We start from the raw sequence: 22,723 nt of genomic DNA, 5'->3' as shown, positions 1-22,723 counted from the left end.
AATTTCAATTTATTGTGCACGTGCGATCTTCTTCTTCTTCTTCTTCTTCTTCTTCTTCTTCTTCTTCTTCTTCTTCTTCTTCCATTCGGTTCAAGGTGTGGGTCGTCGGTCTGTGGTCATATCTCGTTTGTTTCAACCAATCAGCGTTCAGATCTGCTCTGGTTCTCGTTTGTTGCCAATAAACAACTGACCTACACCTTAATGATTATAGCAATCTTTATGCCAGGGTGTTTCCCTTCCGTCAACCATCTCAGCGACAATGGTGAAGCTTCAATCAATATAGATTTCAATATTTCTTGAAATTTCTCTTCAACTTTTAATAACTGTTTATAATTATTTCATTAAAAAAAGCTTGTTCCGATATTTTTATGCAGATGGAATGTTGAAAATTTACAAACAGAATAGTAATAATTCAAGAAATAACTCTCTACCAACTCAGATGTACTCGAATGCTTATAGAGCGACATTTTTATCAAATTGAAGCTCATCAACATTCAAAATAACATTTTTGTTATCTTTCCGTTTGATGAATCACAAGCCATGATTAATGATTTGAAGTTAGTCAAATTGCAACATGCTTCTGTTCCTCTCCAGAGCTTTGAATTTGAGAAATAGTTTGTGGAAATTCAGATTGACACTGAGAGACCATGAGTCCATATCTTCGTAACTTCAACAGCTAGGAGAATAGTACATCATCAGAAGTCCTTGTAGAACAGGTAACAAGATCCTTGATAAGGTAGCACGTTGATAAGGTCACGAAGATCCTTCATCTACTGTGTGGGCATCCTATAGTTTTTTAGTTGAAAAATGTATGACAAGGATAAGGATACACTTTCTGAGTAGTTGTGAAGGTGATAGTGTGGTATTTATACATACGGAATAAATAACTAAATACAGAGTGACACAGAATAACGGGAACTTTTGAAAACGCCATAAAACATTAGTGGAAAGAGCAAAAATTATTTTATTCAAACTAATGTAAAGTTCAAGACTTGCCATTTGAGAATTATCAATAACATCTATATCACTTTTTGACAATTACTTCTTCAAGATGACTTCCTCCTGCACGAATACACTCTTGAAATCTGTGTTGAGATTCCTGAACGATTGCTGCAACATTTCAGCTGGGATATTGTTAATTTAATTTTGAATTGTCTGTTATGACTAACCACAGTTATTGGTCAAGTTGTGAAAAAGTTTGATTCCACAGTTATTGGTCAAGTTGTGAAAAAGTTTGATTCAAGATAGCTCCACAAACAGAAAATCGCAGGTGGTCTGATCATGGGACCAGGAAACGCAGATGTTGCAGCGATCAATGAGGAATCGTCAACACAGAATTCAAGGGTGTATTCGTGCAGGAGGAAGCCATCTTGAAGAAGTGATTGCCAAAAAGTGATAGATGTTATCGATAATTCTCAAATGGCAAGTCTTGAACTCTACATTAGTCTCAATAAAATAATTTTTGCTCTTTCCACTAATGTTTTATGGCGTTTTTGAAAGTTCCCGTTATTCTGTGTCACTCTATAAGTCAAACCAAAGATTTATTAGAATTGTCGGCTTGAGTTAATAAAATCGGCTTTAAATTTGGTACATAAAAACGACCAACACCATGGGATATCTACTTATGCTATCTTTTCTCTATGGTATAACTTATATTTTATCTCTGCTTGTACTGTAATAATTGTACTTTATTTTGAACATCCATCTCATTTTCAGATCCGAAAATCCGCCACGGCTGGCGAGGGCAGAATATCCTGTTCTTTAAGTTCTCTGAGAAGATATCGCTGCACAGGGTGGTTGCCGCTCAGCTGTGGGTGTACGTGCGTGCGCCCATCGAGTCACCCATCAACATCAGCGCCCTCAAAGTGCTGAGGGGTGGGGGAAGCGCCGAGGAGCCGTCTGTGTCGCCCATCGAAGGGCTCAAGGTGAACATCAATCATATTACAATAATATCAATCAAATTACAATAATATCAATCATATTACAATAATATCAATCAAATTACAATGATATCAATCATATTACAATAATATCAATCAAATTACAATAATATCAATCATATTACAATAATATCAATCATATTACAATAATATCAATCAAATTACAATAATATCAATCAAATTACAATAATATCGATCAAATTACAATAGTATCAATCAAATTACAATAATATCAATCGTATTATCTCCCTGTAGATTTCTGTAGGATTCATAGTTCTATAGTTTTAGGTTGTTTAGCAGTTCTATAAAATAGTGTTCATTATCTTGGTAAGGGCTACTCCTTAATTTACATTATAAAATGATACTATGATTCTCAAGTTTTATGTTCTTCTATAGTATAATTCGTTATTAATAAAGTGAAGTAGCATAACCTACTTTCTGGACCTAGTTCTATCAACATTCGGAATATGATTTTTGTATATGTAATGCATAAATGGATATTAGTTGATAAAATATTAGTTCAAATATTAGTTGTATAAATCTATTTAATATATTCGAATATTTTCCATCCTTATCAAATTATTTGAGTTTTGAAAGCAAATTCCACCAAAAGTTCCATGTAAGATGGCTAAATTATCAATTTCAACTTCAAATCATTTAAGAAATGCCAATCCTAATAATACTATCGAGTTGATAGCTAACAAATAAAGTAAGGTCCATATAAATACCTGTCTTTCTACAGACCTTGGATAAAGACTAAGTAAAAATCGCCTCTAGTTTAAGGCTGATGAAGCTCCTGATTAGAAATGAAATGCATTTATCAATTATTCTCAAAAAAAATTGATGTTTTTTTATATTTATTTCCCACCTTCGGACCGATTATCACTGGCGAAAGAAAAAAAATTCATCATTATTTGTCTGGACAAGCATTTTTCCAGACAATCCTGGTTTTAGACATTTTTTGCCCGATACCTGCACTTTTCTTGGGCAGATGAGGAGGGGAGTAGTGTAAGCAGTATGGTGGGAAGAAGAGAATGAAATGAAGTAATGGTTTTTTTCAACATCAGAAAAAAAATTTATTTACTTAATACGAATATTATTCCAATATGAAACGGTGCGAAGCGGGAAACAAATGTAATTGAGATAAAGGAAAGATTACAACTATAACCAACAATCAAAATTTCTGATTATAATAATATAAGGACTACTCGCTTGCTGATCTGTGGTCGTTCAGGTTATTGAGAATAACGAAACAAAAATTATTTTTTAAAACTATAGGTCTGAAAAGAAGAAAATGTACAATGAACTATTATCTTACTTCACTTTGAAAATTGTCCCTTGGCCTGATCCTCAAAGGTCCGGTTAAACCACTCCCGACTTTAAATAAATGAAAATAAAAAAAACTTCTGCCAGCTGATTAAATCAAAGCACCAGCTTTTCCTACAAGATTCAAATCCTGAAAACACAATAAATTATGCAGGTTTAAACTGCCCGAACTGTGACAGCCTATAATAATTGAATTCTCAAGACAGAATCCTTCAGGTAACCAATGCCTTAACTCAACATTCAAATTCAAAATCTATTTATGTGAAAAAAACATGCAGCCTTGATTCACAGACCAAAAGTCGACTCACTCTTGTTTGTATAGCATGGAGCTAAAAACCATAATATTGCCTTCACTAAACGTGATAAAACACACGTTTCATCTTTGTAGTCTACATTGGAGATCTTCTGGCTTTATCAATTACATTTAATAATTAAATCCGCGACCAGATTTCCAATTCACAAAATGATATTTCGATAAAATTGAATGGATTTTGATGTCATGTATGACAGTAGTTACAAATGAATTCCTCGGAATCATAGACCAGAAGTTCCCACCCCACTCCCCTCAAACCCCTTGGACGCAGCCACATAAATTTGGAAAATCTCCCCCCTCACGAGCTTTAGGTTTTTGAGCCTCCCCCAAGGAAGTCTGCGACCAAACTTCCCCCCTTGTGGGCCCCTGCATAGGCTAATCGATTGAAGTCAATGTGGATCGATCTTTAGATAGGTGGATTCATCGGTGCAAGGCGGATGCATTACTGTGGAATTTACATTGATATGCTCAAGCCTATTATAGAGACTCATTCCCACTGGAATTTTAGCAACATTGAATATAATGGAGTATAATTTCAAAATCATTGTTTAATTTAGTGCTTGATGAATGTATTTGTTGATTGCAGACAGTTCGACCGAACGGCACGGATGGCTCGTGGGTTTCTCTAGAAGTAAGGCGATTGGTGGCCGAATGGTTCAAATTTCCGCGGGAAAACCTCGGCATGATCGTGCATGCTGTGGGTGCCAGGGAACATCAAGTCGTTACCGACATTGAGGATGACAAGGTAGGTTCATTCCCTCTCTTGGTAGCCACAATTCTATAAATCAAGTTTCAATGATCAAGATGAGGTGTACCTTTTCATATTCACAATCAATTCCATTATATAAGTTTATTGTATTGTTATATTTCACGTTGTCAACCTTTTTTCACCTTATTTCTCTCTCTATTGATACTGAGTTCAGCTTCATGCATGTCTTCATTTCTAATGTGGGTCTCAATTTTCTTATGTATCGACATCCTTTTCTCTCTCTTCTTTTTTTTCTCTCTTCCCTCATCACTGTTCTTCACTATTCTCTCTATTCTTTTCTCTGTTCTCTCTTCTCTCTCTTCCCCATTCTCTGTTCTCTCTTCTCTTTTCTCTGTTTTCTCTTCTTCATTCTCTCTCCTCTATTCTCCCTTCCCTTATCCCTCTTCTGCCTTCTTTCTTCTCTGTTTTCAGTTCTCTGTTCTGTATTCTTAGTTTTCTCTTCCCTCTCTACTTTCTTCACCCTTCTACCTCATAGTTTCTATTGTATTTACAGTATATGTACGTATTGCAATGCTCAGGTCTCTCCTGATCTGGCATGTATCAAATAAATCAAAAAACCAATCAGTCGTCTCTCGTTTTTCTTCTCATAAATCTCCTTCTTTATCGCCTCATCTCTCATTTTGAGTGTTCCATTACATGGTTGAAGTCAAACTGTCGTATTTCCGTTCCTGGAAGTGTTCATTTAAGTGTTTCATTCCATAGTTGAGTTCTACATTTTGTGTTTGAGTAGGTACCGTTCCTGGAAATTTGAGTATTCCATTCCATAGTTGAATTTTACTATCTGTATTTTCTGTTCCTGGAAGTGTCCATTTTGATTATTTTATTCCATAATCGAATGCGACTTTTTGTATTTCTGTAGTTACTGTTCCTGGAAGTGTTTTATTGCATACTTGAATTTCACGTGTTTTGTACATGTGCAGGTACCGTTCCTGGAAGTGCACACATCAGACCCACGACGCCTGCGCACGAAACGCACGATCGGCCTCAACTGCGACGAGAACTCGGAGGAGACACGCTGCTGCCGCTTTCCCCTCACCGTCGACTTCGAGGAGTTCGGCTGGGACTGGATCATCGCGCCGAAGAAGTACGAGGCCAACTACTGCGCGGGAGACTGTCCCTACGTCTTCCTGCAGAAGTATCCGCACACACACATTGTCGCGCTCGCAAATCCAGCCGGGACCGCCGGCCCATGCTGTGCGCCGCGCAAGATGTCTGCCATCTCCATGCTCTACTTCGACCAGGAGCTCAACATCATCTACGGTCTCCTGCCCGGCATGGTCGTCGATCGGTGCGGCTGCTCCTAAGGCAGCACCCCCACCCCCACTCACACTAAGAGCCAGTGTTTTGTGAGTTGCAAACAATCTGAAAACATCAAAAGATAATGCTCCATGATTCTAAAGAGGATAAAATCTCGAAATTCAGCATCTAATAAAGTTATTGAATTACTTGGAAAATGATCTGTGAGTTGCAAAAAATTTGAAAACATCGAAAGCCAATGTTCTATGACTCTAAAGAGAAAGGAAAACCGGAAATCATCATCTAATAAAGTTATTGAATAATTAGTTAATTATTGATCAGTGCGACCTGAAAACTCTGACACTTAACCTAAGTCAACCAGGTCACTACTTATTGGATATAAAATTACCAAACTACTTGAGATTTTTATCCATCATACCAATAATCAATGTTTGAAGTTTCCAACTTCCCTTATATTTTTCCTGATCCAAGCTCTACTTCATCGTGTGAAAGGAATTTCTCGGAAAACGAATAATGAAAACTTGACAATATTCGTCTTGGATCCTGAAAATTGGGGCTCGAACTTCATATGGGCTGATCTTCAAATTGTTTTTTTTTTGTGACGTAATAATTATTCGAAAATATTAAGTATCTCAAGCATTAAAAAATATCGTAATTTTCAACTCACAATACTCTGGTTCTGTTTATGAGTCTAGAGGTGATAGAATTTTTTTCAGAGGGCGATGACATCGAGTAGAAGATGATAAAATCTGTAGTGGAAGAAGGAGGAGAATACTTGTGATCAACTCTCTCAGAATATCAAGAGAATCGTTGTACTTCAGTATACTGGAAATGTGGATTGAAATTGAAGTTATGACCGGGAAATTTATCATTTCTCTCTCTGACGAGCATGAGGGGGAACAAATTTCATTGAGCATTCATTGGGAGGAAGCCAGGATGATTAAAATTCACTCAGTATAGAAAACTCTATATCCTGATGCAACGTGAGTCTGGGCGAAATCAGTCTTGATGATAGTTGATAGACTTGGTTTATGAAAAATGTAATTTTTTTCATATTCGGTGAAAAGAACAACAAAACAGTATGAGAATTTGGAGATTGTTCTCAACGTTGCTCAATATTTTTCTTCAAATCAAATTTTATTCGACAAAATCATCCGTGGCAGGATGACAGGAATCAATCTGTGCGGATATATATGTGACTATTTTGAAATTTGAGAATAAACTACAACTTTTCACATCAAATCTCCACAACCATCAAACGTTTCCGATAGGAGTAGAAATCGTGAGTCATAATAATATTACAAATGCATTTTGTTTCGTGAAACAACAAAATATTAGTTTGAAATCAAGTGTGTACTTAAACCAGTGACAATTTCAATATTTGTGGATTGATTCCTGCAAACTTAGCACAATGAACAATAATAAATATTACGAAATTCACTAAACATATTTTAGATGTAGCTGCTTCTTCATTTATTTTACAGCATAGGCCTATCCTCGTGTGATTGATCTCCTTGCGTGACATTAAGTTTCGTTTTAGTATTTTAGTTTTAGAAATCAATTGAATAGCTATTGTGATGTCATTAACAAACGTATAATATGATAATAATTATTGTGAAATAAAAATGTATACTCTGATTCTGAGACTCTCGAGCGAATTCATCAATGAAGTCTGGAATCAACTCAGCTGTAACTCATTGGCTTCATTAATGAAGAGGAATAGCGTAGTTTCGGTATCTATCATAGTTACATTCTCAGTCAGTTACAATTGAATTAAAGAAAGAAGACAATTGTGTTTGTATTGTGTTTTTACTTCATTATGGTTGGATTAAAATTCTTGAAAATAACTAATTTGATATATGTTATCATAATTCAGAAAACATAAAGTGCTGACTCAAATCTTTGCTCTTTGGCTAATAGTGTGTTTGAATTGGTGTTTATTTCTTTATCAATGACAAATGAAGTAGTATTGAGAGTCTCAGAAAATTAAGAATAGAGGGTTTTTATCCACTTCTATAAAATAATATGTAATCACATTGTGATAGATTGGAGCCGGCTAAACTTTCAGTATTTTTATAAGTGATAATTTTATATGTAGGCGGTTGTAAAATTCTCCTTTAGTTTGTAAAGTTCATCTATTTCATACCAACCGATTTAAATAGATTCAATGCTGCCTCACTTCTCTTATAGCAATCATTCATGAGGAGTAAATGAATTTTTTAACTTAAATTTTGGCTCCTCCTCAAAACTCACTGAGAAAGAAATTAAATTTGAAAAAGTCTCTCACAGTGAAATGGAATATTAAATTTATTTCTTTTGAGAAAAAAGTAAACTCAATAACTGAATTCAATGGGAAAGAATTCTAAATTTATTTTATTCAATTTTGAGCTACACATTAAAGGAAGTTATAGCCTGTTATTCTTAGTATTTCACAATAAAATTACTTGGTTTGGCCAACAATAATTTAATTTCAATTGAGATTCGCAGAATCAATTATTCTTAGAAACTTAAATGGTATGAGTGTGTCATAAATTTGTAGTTATACAGTCCAATTTGAGTGCATGTTGAACTATTAAGATGGATTAATCAAATATTTCTTTAGTTTAAGCAATTAATTGATTTTGTTAGAATTAAGATAATACAAGATGTCATTGTGATGGATTCATGCTTACTATTAGGCTCATTACATTATCAATAAGATCACAATCAGAATATATCGATGTATTCTGAATTGATACAAATTATATGATATACTGTAATATACTAGATGAATGATTAGCCTATCCAGTAGCGTACAATATGTCATGAAATATAAAATTACACTTTTTAGTTTTCACTCCAGAATTTCAAAAAGATCTGAATTTCTGTATCTTGAAAAAAATCAAAATAACACATTTATTTGAAAAGTTCATTGTGATATGAATAGAAAATTTGTGTTTTGAATGATCAATATTTCTACTCATGATCATTTCAAATCATTATGATGATTATAATTATCAGAATGGTATTGAACATTAACGCTAAGTAATTCTCTCTCAAAATTACTAATAACTCTGGATAACTTGATACTGTTGAATTGAATTAACAAATTAACTTGGAAATTCTCTATCACATTATGACAGTTTTACGCAACAGTTTGTTGCGTACTCCAACAACACTCTTTATTGAATGGTAGACTATGAAAAATAATTATTTATAAATTATCATTTTCATAAATTTCTAATGTATCCATTGTTACTGCATACTTGGAATATGAATATTAATATTGGACACATTTTTCATTGCTCTCAGAGAAAACTTCTTACGGGTAGAAAAGATTATGAGACCCTTATTATTCTTCTCTGTTATAAATTCAATTATTATTCCCTTAATATATGCATTTTTATAGCTATCACAAAATAAATGTGTTCATTCAAGTTGAAATTATTGAAGAAATTTTAATCATCCATTTTGGAAATTATTTATTTTGAACGTATGATTGAATGTTGTAATTTTAGCATGATTAATAGTAACTTGAAACAATAATCTATAAGTTGAAGTGTGATCAATTGGTGGTTATATCAGTAACTAAATGATATATTATATGTGATGGTAATATGATAAGGTAGGAGAGGTATCTATGTCGATGTCATTGGTAGAGCTTCAAAAGATGAATAGAACTTTCTTTCACTAGTTCACAAACACTATACGAAAAAATACTGTTAAATGTTGAATTTACAAATGAACTTGAAACTTCAGTGTCTTATCCATGCTGACCAACCAAAGTTTTGACTTTGGGAATCAACAAAAATAATTGAAAGTACCGTAGTTGAATATAATTACTTGGATGAGGATAAAGAGAGAGTACCTAAGTATGTTAAGGATCAGGGAAAAATTACTTGGAGTTCTACAAATAAAACATAGAAAAACACCACATGGAATACTACAGTCATTATGACTCTCAGTTCAACTTCATCAATGTTTAAGTTGAATCCTTTTTGCCAAATTTTGCACATGTTGAAGCAATCCAGTTCACTTTCCATGTGTTCAACATATTTTCTCCCAACCTTTTTACATGTGAAGGACACGGAGTGTCATCTTCTTTGATAACGTTATTCGTGGTACATAGAAAAAAGTCCTTAACTGCTGTTTTATGACCTAAATCTCACAGCGAAACTTTCCTTTCAATATAACTATCAAACGTCTCCCTTCCTCATGTATTTATCATACCACTCATTTATATTAAAAATTCTATACACATCGAATCACTCTCTTTCTCAGCTGGTACTATAATTCTTTATGAGAATGGATTTTAATCGACTAATCAGATTCATTTATCTTTGAAATCACTCTTGTTTCACCTACCTCAACTGACTGGATCAATAGCACTAGAATTCAATTACCTACAAATTCCTCTCCTCTTGTACCCAAGATCACTACTTATACATCACTTGTCAAAAGAGTTGATATCATACCGTTACACCATTCCACTTTCCCTGTTTTTCATTGAAAACTCCTTGTAGTTCATGATTTCCCTATTTTTCATATTCTTCTATTTCTATAAAAAATCCCTCTATATCGTACTTTGTGGTCGATATCCTTCAATTTCAAACTCTCTCTATTTTTCTTTTCGATTTTACTTCCTGCCCTTTCTTTACCGTTCATTCTGAATTTGATTGATGTCTTTTTTGTTTGGCCCTTCATTTGGAATGATTTTCATTGAGTATTGAGAATTCACACTTGATAATCATTAGTTGATATTGGAAGAACAAAAGCTTTCGAAAAATGTTCCTGAATCACTCTGTACCCATCTAGATCTTCATATTTTCATTTTTTAAATCGAGGAATTCATCTTCGATCATTTATTTGACAATCTATTCAATCCAACAATTAACATAAATTTTCCCATTCCATCCACTATTGGTATCAGACTATGGATTGGGCCTCTCCAACATTCATTTATTTATCTAAAAATTAACATTTTTCCTATTTCATCCACTATTGGTATCAAACTTTGAATTCGACCTATCTGCTATCTTCTGAGTGGAGCACAGGAACAGTGGCTAGCCAAACATGTGTTGGAATAGATTTTTTCTAGCAAAAAATGATACTCAAAGTACAAACCGCGACGGCACGTTCCCACGGATTTTTTGCAGCACTTGTACGTTCATCCACCTTGTTCTAAATAGTTATCAGCGCAGGTTAATCGCAGCTGTGCATTTTTTTGCTCGTCCTAATTGAAGTTTGGCAATCGCGCAAGAAAAGATGGCGGCTCGTTGATTAAGTGTCCCATTTCGTGAAATTAATCGTCGACAGTTTTGCAGAGGAGAACAATGGAGCCGCTGTTTCCCAGAGTACTCGTGCGACGTCCGTCGAATGGCAATGCCAGTCATTCGCCAATATTTAAATTTGCCAATGCTCTCTGAATTAAAAAATTAAACACTGCGCTGACAGCTACATGATCCACGACTTGGGTGCCAAAATAGATTCACTAGCTCTTGAAAAAAAACCATATGATTTTTGTGACGGGGATAAAAATTGGGTTAGAGTTTCACGCGAAATCTCTCTGTGTCCCCATCCCCCATCTGCTGGCTTCTGGCTTCTAGAGCAGCTGAGCGTGGAAGAAGCAGATGTCCGTTTTTCAAGTACAGCATCTTCTTTGTTCCACTGAAGGTCGTTCATCCAAAAGCTCAGAAAAAAACCTGTTAATGCAGGCCTATGAATCTGGATATTCGCATCAATTATTGTTCGGTACTTTGCTGTTTAATCGTTACAATTATGACAGTTAAATTTGTGAATTGCATACTATTCAATCCATGACTACCTTTGCATGGATTAAGTTTCTAGCTCATAATTCAATTCAATTCATCAAGATGAATTCGTAATTACAGGCTATTTTACGATTGTGACAGTCAAGTCTTATTAGTATTCAATGTGAATTTCACATTATCAAATCGATTAATCTCACTGTTGTCAATCAATTGAACGGGATTAATTTTCTATCTCATAGTAAATGAATACATCAGTCACAATAAAACTAATTTGTTCCAGCTCATAATCGTGTAAAATCATTTGCAGAGAAGTCTTGGAAGCGAGATATGATATATTTTTGTAGGGTATACAGTGTTACCTCTGAGACTGGGCTGTCGAAGGTTTGAAATACTCATTTCGCATCTTAGTTCACGATAGCAGTTTAGGGAAGAGGATATTTCAAGGAATACCCATGTCCATCGATTGATTTTTCCAATTTTTTCTCATTCAATATGTATGAAATTCGGACAAATTAGACTGTCACCAACGAGAATACTTAGAAAGCTCTAATGAGATCCAAATGAGAGAAGAGTAAACAACTGAACATAAACAATGATCAAATTTCTCTGGTGAAAATGAAGTAATCTTGCGATGTATTTTTAAATGCGATTCCTTCTCACAAATGCTTTGTGTTGGTCAGCAGCCTTGTCTTGAATCCGTGTCTTGATTAAAATCGAATTATTTAATTGCTATAGAAAATATAAGGTTTCTAGAAAAACATTTACAAATTAAAGACTGTAATGGATCTCGGGAATTATAAACTAGGGACGGCGTTCTAGGTAGAAAGATCTTCAGCAATTGTGATAAAGATAGTTGCTTATTATAAATTAATCATTATATTTAAATGGATGATATTTCATTCGAATTCGAAAGTTATAGAATGAGCAGGTAATAATATTGTACTCCATCTCTTTGAAGATGAGATTTGTGTGTTAGAACTATATGATAGGCAATATTGTAAATATAATACCACAAGTTCAAGTATTTTTGTTTGTTAGTTATAATATAATTTTATTCTTCTTTATTGTTTGTTTTATTCACACAACCTATTTCCTATCATCACAGGGATGCCTTGACTCCTCTCAGGTCAATAAGCATTGACAATATTACGTATGACTTATTCTAGTATCATTGATGATACTCGAGATTTCTGTTATCATGATCGAAGTGTATTATCAATTTGACGTAAAATTTTTCAAAAATAATCAATTACATTTTCCTAATACGAAATTCGAAACTAAATACAGAGCTCTGGTTGCTTGAGATCACATCATAAAACTTATAAACTGAGATACTCTGCTTCCATCACAAAAATAAGCATGAAAGCAAGCTTTCATAGTATTCAAGCATAAAATAGAGAACATCAATTTGTGACTATCAAACATTAATTGAAATAACGATATATCGGCTTTCACACGATTTGAAATTTTCGATACACAACTTGAGAACATCAGAGTATATAAAGAGAGCAAGTTGTCTTTTCTTTAGGGCTAATCATGAATATGAATAAAATTAGAAATCCAAGTGACTTTTTAAAATTGTTTACTTACAACATGTTTCGGCTATATGGTGTCATTATCAAGTGATTTGAAAAATATGAAATTATTTTAATAAAGATAAATTTCTTGCTCCAATCACTTGATAATGGTATCAATGGTCCAATCACTTGATAACCGAAAAATGTTGTGACCTAATAATTTTGAAAAGGGTAGCCTACTTATATTTCTATTTTTATTTATAAAGAGAGCAAGTTGTCTTTTTCTATTTAGGGCTACTCATGAATATGAATAAATATAGAAATCTAAATAACCTTTCTAAGATTATTTAGTCACAACATGTTTTGGCTATATGATGCCGTTATAAAGTGATTTGAAAAATATAAAATTATTTTTATAAAGATAAATTTATTTTTCCAATCACTTGATAATGACATCATATAGCCGAGACATGATGTGACTTAATAATTCTAAAAAGGGTATTTGGATTTCTATTTTTATTTATAAAGAGACCAAGCTATGACCTATCGAAATGAACGTCTGCCATTGGCCTAGAAATCTAGACAAGCACTCCCACAATTAGTGATTCATTGGACAATGGCATACGTTCGTCGCCTGTCACGGGTTTAAGCTGGATTCGCACACAACAGTGACTGTGAACAGTGAAAATATAATACTCATAAGTACTCATGAATTGGACTATTCCCACTTAGCCCGGACGACTAAGTATTAAGTACTAATATTTTTTGCAATTGTGAAGGAAGAGTTTTGTTTGGATTATGTATTTGGAAATTGATCAATCTGATAAATTCAAAATTGTAGTAGATACATTTTTGGACTCAAAATTGTGTACGAATTATCATTTAAGTTACGTAAGTAGCATAACCTTTAGACTGTGTATTCCAAATTAAGGTTTGAAGCAGTTTTGGGCAAATGCCTGTTGTTTTTACCTGAATTGTATTTGCATATGAAAAAATAAAAAATACATAAATACATTAATAATACCATTGGAGCTTATTGGGAATTATATTTCCACTGATCACTGTCAATGTTATGCCTTAATCCATCTTTTATTTTAAATCATGAAATAATTATTATCAGTTTTAATAATAAATTACTGTGGTAAGAAGAGGGTGACTGATATGGAGGGTGTGCTAAGAAGAGGGTGAAGGAACGAAATGCATGAGATCACAATAATTATTCACCCACTATTATAACAATCTGAAAATGATCGAATTCATTACAGCAAAAATAGCTAATTGCTAAAATTTCCAAAGTACTATGACTTCGAAAATGAGCATAGTAAAGCGTTGGACATTTGGCTGTATATGGCACATATGATATGCCGGTGGGTCAATAGGGTTCATGCACGCACGCACATGAATGCGTTGTTCCAATATCATGAATGAAGGTCACTCACAACCCCTTCCTCCTCTCCCAGATTGTGCTTTTCAGCTGGCCTCGCCTTGTACAACCTATTAGCCACATCTGGAAGGGAAATGAGATGTGCAGTATGCACCGTGATAAGTTATTCAAAAGTCGTAAAATCGTAAAACCCGGAGTTTTTTTTACAAAAGGGTTGCCAACTTATAATGAAGGATAGAACGCTTTGTTGCTCCTTCCTGACAAAGATGACAGAATTGTTTGCAATATATTTTATTGAGCCTCGCAGCTGATTCGGCTAAGGAAACTCCAATTGGAATTAACTGAATGACTATAATGAAATGAAATAAAAATGAAATTTACTCTTGTATGGCCCTTGTACTAACTGCAGTATAGACTCAAATTTGAGTTTTTATATAGATGAGTAACAAGTGGTAACATTTTTCTATGCTATCCCTGACTTCAGACAGTGTGAGTTGAATCTTGTGCCAATATGCATTTTTCAATCTCCTGTTTCATCCATAGGATACATTTTGAAAATTTCCTATACGCCTAGTCTATTTTGACGATAAAAATCCATTAATTTTATTCTGACTGTGAAATTGTAATCAATCCTGAGCTTTATCAATCATAAACATTTTGATTCACATACTCATTATAAATTGGTAAAAGTTTAAGTGCCTCTTGGTTTTATTATTAGTAGTAGTATAACGGAATTTGATTGTGATCGTAACTGTAATGTAGACCCGAATCATCAATCCACGAATAAAGTGTTCTCAAACTGGTAAAGGGCTCTGAAAAGGTCTTAGGATATTGGGCTGATTAATAAATTTTTGTTTGCTCTTATAAGTCGCCCAAAAAGTTTTTTGTCGAAAACTCCAGTCGATAATATTTATTTTAAACATCACATACTGTAAGACCAATAGGATCAAGATTATTCTTAGGTTTGACCTCAAATTATTATTTTCCAAACATTTTGAAAAATAGAAATTTATTTCATTATTACTGCTCTTCTGTGGGTAAAACATATCAATTGTTATTTGCAACTCCAAGTTTAATCAGGGAATAATTGTATAAAATTTACTGCTCACCATTGATTATTCATCATCATTATATACGTACATTTCGTTATATGTTCCTATGTGTATTCCATTGTATTGGATAGGAATTTCAGATTCCACTCACATAAAATCATTCCATTCTCACACCAATGCGAAGCGTGCCGCACGCAGGACTTCAGCGTATTTTGATAATTGAAATACTGCTTAAATATTGTCCCGCTGCCGTCCTACGTCCCGCACACGATTCGCACCGGTATGCGTAGGATTGTAACTGGTTAATTGTTGATTGAATTACATTGTATTACCAAAAATATGAATTAGATTTCATTGAAGTAGGTTACACTATAAAAGTAGTTCATATCTCTCTCACATAAACTCTTAATAGTTGATGAAATATTTTCATAGAGAAACAATAGCATAAGTAGATATCCCATGGTATAGGGCGTTCATGTCGCAACTTTTACTGTTATCTCAAGCCGATAGTTCATGTAATTCTCTCCCGTGAATCTGTGTGACACTGGTAGTCTCTCATATTGTGCCGTTCATACACTCTCACCCCAACAAAACAATATAAATCGACAATAATCAACAGTAATCGGCTTGAGATAACAGTAAAAGTTGCGACATTGACGCCCTATACCATGAGATATCTACTTACGCCATTGTTTCTCTATGATATTATCCTTTTGAATCACTTTTTTTACAGTCATGTGAGAGCATACAAGAACACAGAAAAGGGAAGTTTGGAGAATGAATATAATCATGTTGTGTGTAGGATATTTACAACTGATTCAATTGGAATTCGTTGAAGACGTTTCGCAACTCGATACTGCCTTACTTTGGGCTGCCCCTCCTTGAAGGTTGTGCCGCTGGTCGGCAGTAAGTATAATATAGGTTTGGGGTGGAAGAAGCTAGCCGGGTTTCCTGATGAGGGTGTAATTCCAGGGTGGGGAGGTGTGTGTGCACCAGAGGAGGGGAAGAGGCGGTGCAGCATATGCAACACGCGATCACAGTTGCATTGCCTTTTCCTTTCTCTTTCACTTTCCTTCTTCTCCTTCTTCTTCTTCTTCTTCTTATTCTTATTCTCTCCTCCACCACCTGTCTTCGCCCAGACTCTTGGCCCCCGATGCAGGTGTCAATCAATAATCTCACGTTTTTTCCTCTTGTCCAAGTAGCTCACATGTTTCTCTAGTCGATTTTATCTCTTGGCAGAAGGAACTGACATTTTACGGGGTTTTTATGTGGGCTCACTCGATTATCATCAAACCTGAGGATGGTCGATTGCTGATAGAAATTGTGATCATCAAAAGGGCATAAATTCAAAATTTTTATTGACCCGGACATTGGATAATTGGGGATTATTTTAGAGCTCAAGCAGTCACCCGTCTATCATTACAGATATCATACACCACTATTGAACTGTACAATATTTTTTCAGCTGGAATAAAAGAAGTTCACTGCTTTCTTCAATCTTACTGCAACCATTGTAGAACGTGAATCATTCCGTATTTTGTTATCCATTCCATATCCATATCGTATTCAAATCCATTCCAAAATCAGCCTCGTTCGTAATTTTATTGATCATATGGAGCAGGTAACCTGTGCTCCACACTCCACAAGGGTCTTATTAAAAACTTGACCTATTGAAATCTTGAGGAATTCATAATGACTTTTTGTGTAGTTGAGAAGTTGATATTGTGGTAATTATTCATATTGAATGAAAAAGACTGAGAAATTGTCAAAAACCACTGATTTATTGATAATTTCTAATTATCAATAAATTTTTGACAATTTCTCAGTCTTTTTCATTCAATTCATAATGAGCCTCGGTAAATATTAAGAACCTATAGCCTATACAAAATTTCACGTTAACGATTCAGTAGTTCAATCGTGATGACGAGTCATTCGTGTATCCTGATCTTCGTGATAAGCCAGTTCTTCTCTCTATTATATTATAGATTATTAAATCAAATAGATTATTATTAATTCCATGTATATTTCTACATTATCAAGTGTCAAGCATCATTGGAATGAATACAACAGGGCCAGAACTTTTTCTGTTTCTAAATTTAGGACAATAAATAATTGTTTCAAGTGAGTTTAATCTCAGCTTCCCACCGTTCATTTCCACTTCAATGTTCTATAATCCGTACACTGGCGGGAATCAAACCTACGTACTGTACTACTGTTCCGGCATCAGTAGGTTGACAAAGCGTCAGGCTATCTACTATGCCATTGCAGAACGCAGTCATTATCTAAATTATAATGTGTATGATATCATACAAATCGAATTCATTATTATGGAAGACTATTCTTTCACAGTCTAAACTATCATATAACTCAATTGATGAAAACTTTTCAGTGTCCAGTTAGTATAGAATCATGTGCGAGATACTTTATCTACATGTTGAGATTGGAAAAAAAACTATTTTGAGAAAGTTGGCGTGATGCTAGTTGTGAAAAAACGATTAAATTGAATCAGAAAGACATGGCCGGAGAATCCGTAATCGGTTAATCGAAATGCATGATATTTGTAAGCTAATTTGGAATTTTTGATCTTGCAATGCATAATATCATCTCTGTTGTCAGGTACATAAGGTAATATCATAGGTTATCATCAAATATACTAAAATCGTTGTATTTCAAATTGAGTTATTGACAGACATCATAGCATCTTGACAAGTAAGTACTCAATTACAGTGGACCTCTCTTGAGGTTCATTGAACTCTTGAGGTTGGGAGGTGAGGTTGATGATGTGGATGGGAAAGGAGAGGGAGAACATTGAACGATTTTAAATATACTCTCTTAATCAGCTACCCGTGAGAATTTTGAAATGAAAACTCTATTTAAAATTGCAAAAACTCTTTGTAGTTTCTAGATATATGAGTTTGATCCTGATCTTATTTATTTATTTATTTACAACAATATGGGAGCATACGGGAAAATCCCAAAATTGCTCCCCATTAAAAAAAATACAATAATCACTTTACAAAAAAATGAAAATTGAGAGAAAGAAACAAGGAAAAAAATATATTACTAAAGAAAAAAAATGTTATGAGAAACTAAATATACTGAAAACTAAATATTCTAAATACTAGAGACTATACTATACTAGAACCATATACAATACGGTATGAGAAAGCCTAGCAATCTTGAAGCCTAGCAATCAATGAGAACAAGAAAACGAGGTTTTTGCATCCAATTAAAAAAATGAGATTTTGCAGAATGTTGGTAAGATGAGCACTGGAGAGCACAGAAAATAAAAATTATGATGAACATTCCAAATTGTGATTTCAAATTAATAGCTTTTATACGAATTTTCGTCTTCATGAACTAAATCTGATCATATTCAGTTGAAAATCAAAATCTTGAGATATGAAAACTATCATTGGTATTTTTTCATACTGCTTTTACCAATTGAGAACCACAGAATAAAAAACCAAAGAGAACTTTTCCACAAGCCTCCAGAATCAATAATTCTTCTATAGAAATCTTTCAGAGAGATAAATAGCCTAATTATATTTTGATCTCTTCATCTACAGCAAAGATCCATATTGCAATAATTTATCTATCTCTGTCATTATGCTTATTTCTATCCTCCATTTCATAAATCAATCATTTTAAAGGTGAATATAGAGGAGGATGAGTTTATATATTTATATTATAGAGGAGGATCAATATATTATATTTATATTATAGAGGAGGATCAGTTGAGAAGCCCAATGATAACAGAGAAGAGTGTAGCCTACTACTTCAGTCTCTGTTGTACTTTTGTGTGCAGCTGCCATCTAGTAGTGAATGTTGCAAGCTTTCATCGACTCACAGAATTCAACTAAAGCCAGTACTCCGCTCGACATCAGTGAATATAATCAGAAAAAAGTTATGTATAAATCTATCAGTAATGTAAAAATCAACTGACCAGCATGTTCTTTTAGTAGGAGTATGAATAGCTCACATAACATAACAAAACATTTACAATTAATCACGTATTACGAAATTTTATAAGAAATGCAATTTCTTTTCGTGTTTCAAATACCCAATTCCTGACACAGTGCTACAGATACAGGCTATCACTGGCTATAACATGTCTATTATTCACCCCTCCCCCAAATCATGTCTAAATGATGGAAGATTAAAATCTCGATGTTTCCAAATCGATGTAATTGTTTCTTATGGTGAGGACGTCGGTAAATTAATAAAAACTTATCGAGAAACTTCTATACAGCATTGACACATTATAATTTGATTATCTCAATTATTGAACAAATGGGACTGATTTGGTGCCTATGGCAGCCTATATTTGAAGTCAAGCAATTTTCAACTTTTCATCAGTTCTGCTGTTTTCATAGTATTCTGATTCTTAGCTCACACGCTCTGAATTGGAGTTCTGTTGTCAATTAAAACTAATGAAGTAGGTAACTGATATTGGTAAAAGTAGAAAAATCTAGAAAATGCAAACTAAGAAACGGGAAATCGTCGATTTGAAATTCAACTCTGAAAACCCACTCTCAGGTATCATTCCAAACTTTTTCTTCACAAATTGAATACATTTCATTGGGTTCATTAAGTTGTAGAGAGACTTTGAACTGAGTGGTGTGAGAACTGGAAGGTGGAATGACCAATTTATTGAATAATATCGGGGTACCGAGCTTAGCTCGTTATTTATTTATTGATAAACACAAACACAATTATTTAAAATGATTGGGGAAATACTAATATGCAAAGCCTTCTGTTATCGACAGACGACGAAATTATCATCTGTTTTCCCAAGGATGAATAATTATTATCCTTTTCATGTCCTTCAGCGAGTTTTCCCAGGGATGAGACCTAGTGCAATCGAATTTTTATATCATAAACCTGCTATGTTCCAAATTTCGTGATAATCGTTAGAACAGTTTTGGAGATCCGTTGAACATAAATAACCAGTTATAAAAATATACAAATATACAGAAGTTGTTCGCTTAATATATAGAATTTTTCACGCACTCATTCGAATTTCAAAAAATAAAACTAAACTATAATACACTGCTGTTATAATTTCAAATTTGGAATTCTTGATGGTGAAGGAAATATTATGCTGATTTTCGACCCGTTCTGAATAGATAGTTTTTTCCAGCCCAGGAACTACATATTTTGGATATTCCAAATCAACAGGCGATTTAAGCAATCCTCAAATCCTGTCGATGATTTATTTATGACGATCAATGCAATCATGTTCAAAAAACTATGCAGATCGAAACAAGCCTTCAGATATCATTATTGGCTGCTTCTGTCGAGGATCAGGCGGACATGCCTGGACGAATAAGGCGAGAGATGCGAGTAATCTTACAATGGTACCCACAGGTGAGTAAGGAGACTCCATCTATAAAATTTTTGAGAGTGGTCTGTTACTGAATTCGGGATATTATTTTACGTCATTGAAGTTCATATGCATATTGTATTTTTCATTCAGGAAAGAGGAAAAGCTCTGATGATATTGTTTTGTGTGATAAGTAAATGAATACAATAGCAATCTGTAAAACATTCAATTTCATTTGGTCACTCATAGTTAACAACATCCGATAATATTGAAATAAAAACCTTTGTCATAGCGCCCATTTTGCAAGGATATTAACAACATTCTTTGCAATTATTACAACAACAGCATGCATTTCAACCACTTGATCAATCAGCGAAGAGTAAGCAGACGTTACAGAGTAGAGAATTTTGTTAATTTATCATTCAGTTAATGCTGCCACCTATTGGCAGAGTTTAGAATTACATACACTCCGATCAGTTGACCAATAAGAAGACAGTAAAGTAGGCAGTGTCAAGAATGCTTGTGTATTTTTTACCCAGCAAGTGCTGCCACATATTGGCAGAATTTACAGAACAATAAACTTCAGGTGACCAATCAGGACACAGCAGGCGGAATCTAGAGATGTCACAAAGGGTATCCCTACTATCACACTCTCTTGTAATTGGTAACCAATTGTTATTATATGATTGTTCCTATTACCAAAATTCTTATGATGCTTTTAAGGCGGTTCGGTACACTTATTTTATTATTTAAATTGGATAATTTTTTCAATATAATTGTTAAGATCATTATAAGAGTGAGAAAAAGTGGTAACTGAAATTTTTAAGTGGTCTAATAAACAAGTTATGGGTTGTTGAAGTGCTAACTTTCCAGATTCCGTTTTCTTTCCAGATCTTAAACGGTTTCGACTGTATTATTAGAACTTCTCTTAAAAATTAAAAAAATGTATCTTTCCAAACAAAAACATTTTATTCCCCATATCGTTCATAAATGAAATAGTAACATTTTTTGTTAATTCTATAACTTGTTTATTTTGACATTAATCGCGGAAAAACGCTTATTGAAAAAAAGCCAATGATATACTTAATTTATTAAAAAAACTCCAATGTAAAATTCGGTATTGATATGTAAGATACGGTTTTGATATGGAAAGAAAACGGAGTTTAGCACTTCAACAACCCATAACTCACTTATTAGAACACTTGAGAATTTTAGTTGCCACTTTTTCTCACTCTTATAATGATCTTAACAAATATATTGAAGAAGATTATCCAATTTAAATAATAAAAAAGGTGTACCGAACAACCTTAAAGAAGAGAAAGAAAAATTGAGAAGAGGAGTAGAAGGAATTGAATCTTAATTTGAACACTTAATTTTCAAATCTACAAGGAGTGATCATGAATGGAAAATCATTATTTTAGTTTACTATAAGATCAATGAAAGTTTGATAATAGGTCTAGCAAAATACCCAACTGTAAAAAAATGCCATCGGATTCTTCCTTTGAACAAAAGCGTATTGTCGTCCAGAAAAGACGAGTCATTAATTATTGATGCTCTGTATTATTTTTTCTACAAAGAGAGCTGGAGCATACCCGATTCTATAGAAGTCGGTAAGAGTCCCAAAAATAGTGTTGTTATGATGTTGATTGTGATCTAGGCGTTTTTACTTACTCTATCTAAATTCTACATGCATACTACTATCAGTTTGGTAATTTTGCTACGTATTTACTCGATTCACACAGTTTGGATTATGTTTGTGTAAAACTAAAAGATTTCAGTCTTGTGCGATGACAAGTGAGTCTCTGACAATCTCCTGAAAAATTTCTCAACCTCTTCACACCCTACTCTTGATGTAGAATCGAATTTGTACAGTATTCAAATTGTTCAAGTTATGATGAACAATTCGCTATTCGTTATTTTTTCGTAAGGAGCTAGTGATTTTGACCAAATTTTATTGAATGCATTGCTTGAGAAGATGAGCATGAGCTGAGTAGGAATTGAGATGTGTATGAGGGATAATAATGAAGTAAAAGATATAATATTTGCATAAAGGTGAAGTTTATAAGAGACCTGAGGTACTGAGGGTTAA

At 33.8% G+C, this 22,723-nt stretch overlaps 1 protein-coding gene across 1 annotated transcript in view; it reads left to right on the top strand.

The window, feature by feature from the left end:
• Positions 1–12,419, top strand: part of LOC111051039 (growth/differentiation factor 8) — a 38,799-nt gene extending 26,380 nt beyond the window's left edge. The window contains exons 3-5 of the mRNA XM_039444670.1: positions 1,717–1,925; positions 4,166–4,324; positions 5,269–12,419. Of these exons, the coding sequence (XP_039300604.1) occupies positions 1,717–1,925; positions 4,166–4,324; positions 5,269–5,652 (752 nt within the window). The 3' untranslated portion in view covers positions 5,653–12,419. The remainder of the gene's footprint in view (positions 1–1,716; positions 1,926–4,165; positions 4,325–5,268) is intronic.
• Positions 12,420–22,723: the final 10,304 nt, after the last annotated feature.

The sequence above is a fragment of the Nilaparvata lugens genome, chromosome 1 (assembly GCF_014356525.2).
Source record: "Nilaparvata lugens isolate BPH chromosome 1, ASM1435652v1, whole genome shotgun sequence".
Lineage (NCBI taxonomy): Eukaryota > Metazoa > Arthropoda > Insecta > Hemiptera > Delphacidae > Nilaparvata > Nilaparvata lugens.
The sequence above is the reverse complement of the archived record's forward strand: the minus strand, read 5'-3'. Positions and strand labels throughout refer to the sequence as shown.